We start from the raw sequence: 10,680 nt of genomic DNA, 5'->3' as shown, positions 1-10,680 counted from the left end.
CCAAGTTGACACACAGCTCCAACTATCACAACTGCTAACCAGAAGGCTGGAGGTTCAAACCCACCAGCCACTCCTCGGAAGGAAGATGGGGCAGTCTACTTCCGTAGTGATACTTCCTCGGAAATCCAAGGAGGGGTTGCTATGAGTTGCGTCTGACTCCTCGGCACATAACAACAACATATGAAAGAAGAAGTGTTAAGTTAAAATGAGAAAGTCATGTAGCCAAGAGGTGAGAATAGTCCCCACTCTAGACATGGTGGGTCTCAGTGAAGATTCAGCTGTGAATTTGATACCCAGAGTTTGAGGGTCAGTAGGGGAGAGGGCCAAACCATAAAGAATTACTTACCAAGTGGGAGGAGTTACAAAAGGGCATATGGGGTACTGTGGAAGCCAGAGCAAGGATATTTAACTAAGAAGGGATTTAGAGAAGATCTCCCAAATGAAGTGACATTAGCCAGGGCTCGAATTGTGTGCAGAAGTCCTCGGGTGAAGGAGGCAGGCTTGAGAGAGGTCCGTGCAGTGCAGACACAATGTCAAGAGCGTGGCAAGGCCAGGAGCCTCACTGAGTTCAGTGTAGTGGAGGAAGGCGGAGTCAGGAGAAAGGGGGATATGATAGGATGACAGCGGGCCAGGTCGGGCTGAAAGGAATTTGGATTTTACCCTTGAAGTGCTCAGAGACTGATTAAAACAGATTGAGGTTGTTTTTTTTTTTCCAAATTGCTCTGCCTGAAACTGTTCTAATGTTACTGATTAAAACAAGAAAGAAAAAAAAAAATCACTCTGGCCATACTGGAAAATAGATCAAATAAGGGATCAGAGTAGCTGCTGGGAGACCAGCAGGAAGGGGACCTTGCAGGAATCCAGGCGAGAGACGGTGATGACGCAGAAAGCAGGAGGGGCCAGCCTTCTGTACTGCGTTTACTCGTGGATTGCTGGTTTGGGGATTTCAAACACAGTACTAATCTAACACTGTAAGTAGTTTTTAGTTTAAAATGTAATTGCATAGTAAAGATTTAGGAAATCATTAAGTCAGTCCTGGGTTAGCCCTGTATGAGAATCACATTGTGAAAAGGCCATGCCTTGTTCTGAGGATGTGCAGAGTCCAGAATGGGAAAACAGACAAATAAACCAAAAAGTCAGGAGGAGGATCCCAAACAGCATTTGGTTTGGTGACAGACCTCCTTCTGTCACTGGGAGCTTCTTGAGGGGCTGGGACTTCATACCTAACATGCGCCTGGCATCCAAGCAGGCCCCTCAGGGAGACCTTGTTGAGTGAGTGAGTGAAGAGATGAATGAGTGAGTGAATGAAAATTACTGGTTCAAAGCAGATGTTCGAGGATTCCTTTTTGGCTTCCGTGGTTTTATAATCTTAGTTTCCTGGTGCCTGCCCATCCCTCATGCTCCTTTCATACACCTTCAGTTGCCCTGGTTACTATAAGGGGAAAGAGAGGGGAGGATGGTCAGATTCCTTTGTACGTATTTCAGAATTAGGCAGATTGGAATTTTGTACTCTTGTCTTGGAGCTTTAAGGAAGGAGCTCTGGTGGCATAGTGCCTAAGGCATTTGACTATTAACCAGAAGATTGGCAGTTCAAATCCACCGGCTACTTGCGGAAGGAAACAGGACAATCTACTTCTGTAGATTTATTGCCTCGGAAACCCAATGAATGTCATTTTGAGTTGGAATTGACTCAGTGGCAGTGGGTTTGGTTTTAGTTTTTTGTCTTGGCAAACTAGTAACCCAGAAAACTTCTATTTAAATGTTGGTCATAAATGCTGTTTGGTTACAATACAGACTTGTGGCTAAACCTAACTTCTTTAATATGCATTTACAATGCTCATTATAAGTGTTTCCAAAATTAAAGTTGGAAAAGGTCACATTCTGAGGAAAGAGAAAGGAACATTTTTTGAGTCCTGTTGTGTTTCACGTGCTGTGCTGACCCATCATTAGTAATAATGATGACATTGAGGACCTATATATTAAGTAACTTGGTGCAAAAGTCTAGCAGTTAATGTCAGGCTCTGAACTTGAACTCAGATCTGTCTGACTTCCGAGCACCTGTTTTGACATAGATCTGTGAGTGAGGCACGATAAATAAATCCCTAGTTGGGATGGTACTACAGCAAAAGTCATTTGGAAACCATACTGTGAACTCCTAGAGGGAAGGAAAGAGAAATAAAGGCTCTTAAAACCTGACCTCTTCTTCCTCCTCCTCTTCTTAGTCTATTAATTTTAGCACTTTTTAATGAGCAAAACAAGAAGTTGCCATATCCCTGAATGTTTAGCATTGAGATTAACAAAAACATCTTTTCTACCCTCATGTTGAGTTGTTCTCAATGTCAGCTGATTTCATAACAATAGAGAGATCAAAATCTTGTATCTCCACCTTTAAAAGAGCTTTTTCACTGAGTTTTTTCCCTCTTTTCTGATGCTATCTGTCTCCTCCATGATGCTGGGACACTATTTAGCCTGTTGGCCCTGGTACTCGGAGTCTCTTTCTCACATTTGTCACAGCTGATGATGGTGTTCCCATCTGCCAGGCATATGGAATTGGTGGTGCTCAGCAAATCTTTGTTCCAGTCCAGGCCCACAGAAGATTTTGGAAGTGTCTTGTAAATTCTCTCTTTCCTGTCTTGTGACCTCATCACACTCGATGGCTCTGCTGTAGCAGCTCTGGAAATCTGCCTTGGATTCTAACTAATGATGTCTCTCTTCCCTCCTCACCCACCTGTGAGCCTCTGGAGGCCAACACCAGGACTCGGGCACCTTTGTCTGCCTCCCGTCTGAGCCCCAATGAGAGCACAGTCCTAGCCAGCAGTCTCTATTGACTTGAGTCATTTCATTGGCTTGAGTCCTGTGCTGCCTTACCATTCCTGATAATTTTATGCGTGAGATGGTACCAAACCAAACCAAACTCACTGCTGTGGAGTCAAATCTGACTCATAGCGACCCCTCCTTGGGTTTCCTAGGTGGTGTAGGTATCACTATGGAAGCAGATTACCCCATCTTCCTTCTGACCTCTCTGTGATATTTTAAAGAAAATTGGATCTCCCGTTATTCTAACTACATTTTATATTAATAAAAATCAGCCATGGTTACCACTTTCAGTGGGTGTTAGGGGTTGGTTATCTAGAGTTTTCACAAATAATCCTAGCCTTGGTAAATAGTCGATTGTCAGTTTCCCAAGTAGTAGTAACACTGGCAGTAATACTGCCTTCCATTTGAAACTAGAGTTAGGAATCAGATAGTTGTCATCTGACTCATGCTGAGACACAACCCTCCAAGGTGGCAGGGTGTCATGAGGAAGGTTGAGATCTCTGCTGCGAGTGGCCTAGATGCTCACAGAGCCCCTTTACCTACAGAAGTACTTGAAGTTTGGGTACTTTATGAAAGTTATACCTTCGAAACATTATCAGACCCCTACCTATACCTCAGGCTTCATGATTGTGAAACCAGTTAGTGTTGAGTAGATTCCAACTCTTGACGACCCCGTGTGTGTCAGGATGTAACTGTGCTCCGTAACATTTGCAAGGGCTGATTTTTCAGAATTGGACTGCCAAGCCTTTATTCAAGGCACCTGTGGATGAATTTAAACCACTAACCTTTCAGTTAGTGAGCTGAGTGCCTGTTTGTGCCCAGAGACTCCTACTGATTGTTTCTCATGTGTTTGTTTTTTTTTTTTTTTTTTAACAAGTTTGGTAAAGAAGGTCTAGTGTTGACTGTTCCAGTGAAAATGGTGCAATGTGGGCACAAAGGTTAGAGCCACCTCAGAAAGAGTCAACGGTGGAAAAAGGGTCTCTTAGGTACCATTGTTGTTTGATCCTGATTCTGAAAGCAGTCCTAGGAAAGTGATGTTGGAAAGTTCTCTCCACCAAGGGGAACCCCATTCAGTCTGTGGTTGGTTCATCCCTCATTCCATCATTCCATCATTTATTTGGGCCTTTTTCAGGTCAGCCGGAACTTTGAGCTGGTTGGACGGGTTAACTTGGATCAGCTGGAACAGATGAAGGAAAAAATGGAGAGCTCCAGCAGTGAGGATGAAGACAAGGAGGAAGAAATGAACAGCAAGGATGAAGACACAGGTTAGTCTCCTCTCTGCCCTCTTTGTCCCAGATGGCAGCCAGAGGCACGTCCATGGTAAGACAGAAGGGAAGCAGGAGGCTGTTGTAGGAACAGCAGAAGGAGTGATCCTTCTTAGTTAAGGAGCAGAACAGACTGACTTAAGAAACACTGCAGAGGCAATGTCTTTGGAAACCATTACCAGTTACAGACACTCTAAGGAAAACAGACATTTTCTCTCTAATTATAGATGTGTGTTGGTTAAAAAATATATATATGGCAGCTAATATATATGTATTTTTTTTAATAAGGAAAACTGGAGTCTGGGGAACCTTCAGAGTAAGGGCAGGCAGACAGCAAGACTGATGAGAATGTAAAGCTGTCGAGGAATGATAATGAACTTCCACTTGAAAGCTTATGTAAAATCTGTGCTGCTGGGGTTACAGAGAGAGTGCAAACACCCTGAGCCCTCTCCATGTCTCTCTCTGCTTGGTCCTCTTCTCAGCACCCTTGCTGCTCTGTTTCTGGTTTATACAAGGGGCAAGAGACTACAGCTGTCCTTCACCTGTGTTTCCAGGGCACGCTGGGAAAGGTTTCATGGCACTCTTGTACTAGTTTTGCAACTTCCTGTGAGTCTGTGATTATTTGAAAATGAAAAGGTGTTTTTTTGTTTTGTTCTGTTTTCTGTTTTACACACGTACTTGATTGTGAACATGCAGGCTTTACAGTTGGTTTTCTATATTGTCCAGCAGGAGATTTTGTAGAAATCCTCAAACTGTGCATATAAGAATACAGAGTGGGATCTATCACCTTAGTTATCTGCAAGTTTAGCAAAAGCATGTAGGTAATATAAGTGTGAAAAATAAACATGGTAGCTATGCCCCCACAATGAGAAGAGTGATACCAGTTGGCTGTGATGGGGCATCATTACATACCAGGCTCTGTGCTGGTGGCATTCATATGACCTTCTTTATGTAATCTGGTATATTGTAAAGGGCTCTATACTTAGCTGGCTTGGGTTTGGCTCCTGGTTCTGCTACTTATTAGCTTTATGACTTTGGGTGAATTATTTTTTCTCTTTGTGCCTTCATCATCCATAAACTAACAATAATACCACCAACTTCATAAGGTTGTGGTAACATGAAATGAGACAAGATGACCTCCCTCAGCTGGTCCTAACTGATAACCCTGCAGTGCAGGTGGTGGTATGTCCTTGAAGAGCTTGTCCACTGGGGCGGTAGATCTAGATCTCCTGGCTCCAAAGCCAAGACCTCTCTTACTCTCCATACCTGTCTCCCAACCCCTGGAGCAGTCAAATGCCCTTCATGAAAGAGCGAAGGTGGATTTGAAGGCCTTTGGGACCTCACTCTTTGATCTCTTTTTGCAAAATGTTTTTGTTTTCCCTGTTCTATTAGTCCCCAGACCTAAAGAAATCTCTTTCCCTTCTAAGCTCTCCCTGTTCCTTCCCTTGGTGCCTTCATGCCCACTCCCCCCACCCCCAGCCATGAGGCCAAGGCAGGGGATGGTGGCTTTGCCAAATGGGGGACTAGTTTGGCCCGTGAACCCCCGACCTAGAGAGACAGCAAGAACTGCCAGGCAAGGTGAGCTTGTGCTTCCAGGCTCCCGTGCCTACTGGTCAACCTGAAACCCAGACAGCTGTAACGTTGTCTGCCTGGAGGTTGCCAGCGCTACCCAGCAACGCTGCTTGTGAAGTTACAACCGTTACTAATCAGGGCCACATTCGTTCGCTTCTTAGAAGGAAAATGGCTGTGATCTGAGAAGCGTAGCTTCCCTTTCTCTTCTTCTTAACCATTTCCCAAGCACCATTTTCTTAGTGATGAATTTTTAACACCTGTGCACCATTACCAGAATTTGCTAGGAGATGATGCTTTTGACAGTGGGTACAGAGCTGCGTTTCCCTTCAGATGCTCTGTGCCCTGCCATTCCTTGTCAGGAAATAAATGGCTCCTCGTTGGACATGAAGACTTTTTCATCTCTAAAGCTGAATACGTGATCTGGAGGTGATAAGCACTGCAGAGGCAAGAACCCCTGGTCCCAGTGACACCTCCAAACCACGTAGAAACTCAGAAGGAGATGGCGGCAATTGAGGTGCCTGGGGCACCAGGCAAACTTCCTTCTCCTGTGGGCTGCCTCCTCTCATCAGCACTGTGGCATCAGACCAGCTCTGTTTGACTGGAAAGAACTGTCTGGTCTCTGACTGCTTCTCACTGGAAAGTGTGGCGTCCACATTCATGGGCCTTAACCACATGGAAAAAAAAGAGTCTTCGGGGTGGGGAGGCAAGGATTCCTCCCTCAGAGGTGGAAATTTACATGAGTAACTTGCCGTAATGTTAATGGGGATTACAAGCCCAAGCCTTCCCTGCCCCCTCGGGATCCTTGAAAGAACAGCCTCCTTTGTCCCATGGCCTCGGAATAGACCTAGAAGCAGTTTTCCCCCATCTAGGTGTGTTCTAGCCAAGAAGAAGGAACGGCACACAGTAGCCTCAGGCTGTTTGTGTCAGACATCATGTCTTCTAGGAGTAAGAGCGGGCTTTGGCGGCGTTCTCAGGTCTGACAGGGAGTGATTTGATGTGTGACAGGTAATGAGTGGCTTCCTCTGAGGAGGAAACTTAGCACGAGCCATTGGAAAGACAAGATGACTGGTTTCATGTTTCCTAAGGGCAGAGGAGCACATGGCCCAGCCGGCCTCCCTCTTTGGCAGTGTAGACTTTGCTCAGGCCTCTCCATTGGAAATACCTGGTTCCCAACATCCATCCTAAACCGGGGAGCTGGAGAGACAGCTGCCCTGGGGACAAACTACAGGTCCTGCCGAGGAAGCTCGGAGGGCATTTTAAAGAGAAGAAGCCGGGCATGAAGAAATCACACTGAAGCCAAGCCCAGTGCTCCCCACCCCCTCTCATTATGCGGTTGGGGAGGAGTCAGGAAGGCATTCTGTTGATTTCTTGCCCAAGATAATCCCTGCTAAGGAATTAATGCACGGAGCAGATGGTGCTGTCTCATTTCCAATGAAAAGAATCAAGGAAGATAGTCTGTGCAATTATTTTTAATGGCTGGTGGGGTGATCTTCTTAATTTGTGAGAAAATGTTTCATCTTTTGTTAAAACTGGCCCCATTCACAGAGCGTTTTGTGCTGAAGATTAAGGCAGCACCGAAACACCTATGCTGTTAACGTCGGGAAGGCTTTATGAGATGGGGGGGTTTCACACAGGAGACGTCTTTCTGTGGTATCTTGTACGCACAGGCACAGTGATCAGATACGTCCCTCACTGCACGCTGCCCTCCCTGCAACGTGGCTGCAGGATGAACCGTCTAGGTCCTGCTGTTTATTACCCACATAAAGATTTGGCCTCTGTGGTTTAATGAAAGACATATGGGCTCGGGACTCAGGACAACAGAAAGGCTGTATAAGCTGCGGTCTTGGAGTCTGCCAGGAGGAGTGGCCTTTACACGAGTAGCCAGCCAGTCCGCATTTCTCAAACCCTGACATGTGCCCAGCACCACGGAGGAAACAAAACAACTACAGTCAGTGTTTGACACTGTCAGCAGACCTGTCCAGAAATGTCTGTCTAGCCCACGCCATGGACACCACCAACTGCAAAGGCCACGCGGGCAGCTGGCCAGGTCCCTCGCTCGCTGGGGACATGCTTCCATGTTGCTGTTTGCTGTCACCGAGTTGGCCTCCACCTCATGGTGACACCATGCACAACAGAATGAAACGCGGGCCAGCCTGTGCCGTCCCCGTCAGCTGTAGATCAGGCTGTCATGATCCATAGGCTTTTGGTTGGCTGATCTTTGAGAGCGGGTCGCCAGCTTTTCCTTCCTGGTCTATCTTAGTCTGGAAGTTCTCCTTCAGCCTGCTCAGTGGCACAGCAACATACAGACTCCCACGGACAGATGAGAGGTGGCCGTGCTTGAGGTGCCTTGGCTGGGAATGAAACTGGGGTCTCCTGCATGGAAGCCAGGAATTCTCCCAGGCTCCAGTTGTCCCAGATCCACATTTCTGCTGGCTCCTTTGCTTGGAGCTCTCATTCAGTGCTCACGGCAGCCCTGTGAGGTGTGGATTATGATGTCCCTGGCAGGAGGCCAAACCAAGGTCTTCTGCATATAACCTGGTCCACTCCTTCCAGCAGCCTGTGTTCTTTTTAAAGAATAAAGATAAAACCTGTGTCGAGTAGAAAATGGGTAAGTGCTGAATCGTGAGGCACGGAAGGGACGGGTGTCGTAGAGGCACTGCACAGGCACCTTTGCAATGGGGAGAAGGAGCTCTTTGGACAGTACAGATGGCAATGTGGTGTAATGGAAGCAGTTAAGGAAGTGAGGAGAGATGAGGATGTAAGGAGCAGAAACCAGAACCGTTCTTAGGAGCTGTTGAAGAAACACCCTTAGGAGACGAGTTGGTAGGAGAAAGTGCAGAATCTAGGAAGGACTTTGGCCTGACTTGACTGGTGAACGCGGGAGAGGGTTTCCTAATGACTGCTGACTGATCTGTTCCTCCTGCTTCCACAGCACACAGGTAACATTTCCGCTTCTTCTCACAGATCTCATGAGGTTTCCTGACCGTGGGGCTGCTGTTAGCACTGAGAAGCGTTTTCCATGTGAATTCTGTGGACGGGCGTTTTCACAGGGCTCCGAGTGGGAAAGGCATGTGCTGAGGCACGGCATGTAAGTGGGGCTGCCCCCAAAAACGCCTCTGCCCAGAGGGGGCGGGGGGGGGGCGAGCAGGTTCTTTGTCTGTGCCTCCGACAGCACCTATTGCCCTCTGTGCTGTCTTTCTGGGCTGTGGGAGGAGAGGCAACTGGGAGGAACCAGGTCTGTCCTTTTTCTGGTGGTTTCTCACATGGTCACCAGCCACAAGTCAAAAATCACCTTTATGAATGACACGTCCCCCTGGAGCCCACGTGTAGAAGCAGAGCGGTATCTCCAGCCAGCGTCCCTTCAGCTTTCATTAGCGTAACATTCCTCTGATAGAGCGCTGGACTGGGGGTCAGAAGACCTGGCTTTCTGTTCCTGCCTCTGACTGACTTGTTCCCTGGGGAACCTTGAACAATGCCAAGCACCTCTTGGTGCCTTTAATGCCTTGCTTCGGGGCCAGAGCCAGCTTCTGCCTGCCTTCCAGGTAGGTGGAAGCACACCTGTGAAAATCCTTATAAGACCCTTGAGCATAGCAGCAGCTCTGAAAAGGCACAGGAAGAACGTAGGGGTGGTCCTTTCAGGAGAACATCTCGGGCATCTAGGCCTCAGAGAATATAGCTAAGTTTCCCGAGATACGGACACGATCTTGAGGTTTTTGTTGTTTTGTTTCCATGATTTGGTTCTTCAGTGCCTCGGTTCTCTTTTAGTTGTAATAAATATCCTTAATCCCCAAGCTTCAGGGTTCCACTGCTGAGTGGAAGTGGGACAGCTCTTGCTGTTCATACTCACGGCCCAGTGGAGGAGTGCTGTAGAAAGACTTGGTCAATCCAGAAGTAAATCAGGGCAGAATCAAACATATTATAATGGTTGTTTTTGTAGTTTCAGGTCATTACAAGGACATACATGATCGAAGCCTAACATGCATCAGCTTAACATACAGGTGTGAGGGAGTCAGCCCAAGTTTTTTCTGGAAGTGGGTCTCCAGGCCTCTCTTCTGAGGCACTCTGGGTGAACTAGACTCTCCAGCCGGTTGGCTGGCAACTGAGCACATTACCTGTTTATACCACGCAAAGGCTTCATAGTAAGGGAAATGGCTCAGAGTGTAGTGATGTGTCTGCAATCCCTGTTCAGAGGAAACCCCAAGGCCTTTTTAGCATCAGGGAATAAGGACCCGTGAGTCTTTCTTGTTCAGAAGGAAATGCATACTCATCCTGTCTCATCTATAAATGCTCTTTTCCAGGGCTTTGAATGACACCAAGCAGATGAGCAGAGAAGAAATTCACGGAAAAGAAAGCTTGGAGGACGGTGTCAAGATGCCATCCATAGAGGAAAAGGAAGATGACGAGGCCATCGGGATAGACTTTTCTCTCAAGAATGAAACAGTAACCATCTGTGTGGTAGCTGCCGACAAATCTCTCCTGGAGAATGCAGAGGCCAAAAACGAATAAGCGTTTGGTGAAGTCCTTAATCAAACCTTACTTGAACAGTGATGAAAAGGTGGGTGGGCCAGCGTGGACTGAGAAGGGAGGGGCAGAAAAGAGAAGACAGAAACAAAGCTGCTTTTTAGGACTGAACAATCTATTTTCAAAGCACTGGTACCTTTGTGAATGAGTCTGTAAATTAAAGTTATTTAAATGTTTGGAACATGTGGCTCCTTTTCCATCGCAGCATCTTTTCTTCCGGATCTGCATCCTGGAAGTCCCGTTTGTTGCGGAGTACGGAAGCACCTCCCGTGCACAGGGCGTCCTCTGTGGTGGTCTTGGACAGATGTGGAGGGCAGATGCTCCCTGACCGAAGAAGACTTCTCACAGGGGAACAACTTTTGACGCACAGCTTTCGGTGCGTTTTTCTAGTTTTAATACCTTAAGCTTTTTCAAGACCTAACTGCAGCCGCTTTGGGAAAAAACAAAAACAGAAAACAAAAAAAACTGCTTTGCATAAAACAGTCACCTGTTTCCTAGTACCTCA

The 10,680-nt window shown here is 46.8% G+C and overlaps 1 protein-coding gene across 1 annotated transcript in view; it reads left to right on the top strand.

Annotated features, from left to right (window-relative positions):
• The window catches only part of ZNF462 (zinc finger protein 462), a 95,513-nt gene extending 85,353 nt beyond the window's left edge, over positions 1–10,160 (top strand). Inside the window, exons 11-13 of the mRNA XM_042782441.1 lie at positions 3,950–4,082; positions 8,619–8,742; positions 9,953–10,160. Coding sequence (XP_042638375.1) covers positions 3,950–4,082; positions 8,619–8,742; positions 9,953–10,160 — 465 coding nt within the window. The remainder of the gene's footprint in view (positions 1–3,949; positions 4,083–8,618; positions 8,743–9,952) is intronic.
• Positions 10,161–10,680: the final 520 nt, after the last annotated feature.

Source organism: Orycteropus afer, unplaced genomic scaffold (genome assembly GCF_000298275.1).
Source record: "Orycteropus afer afer isolate SDZICR_OR568_19922 unplaced genomic scaffold, OryAfe1.0 scaffold00320, whole genome shotgun sequence".
In the NCBI taxonomy this organism is placed as follows: domain Eukaryota; kingdom Metazoa; phylum Chordata; class Mammalia; order Tubulidentata; family Orycteropodidae; genus Orycteropus; species Orycteropus afer.
Note: the sequence above shows the minus strand (reverse complement) of the source record. Positions and strands in the feature narration are given on the sequence as shown.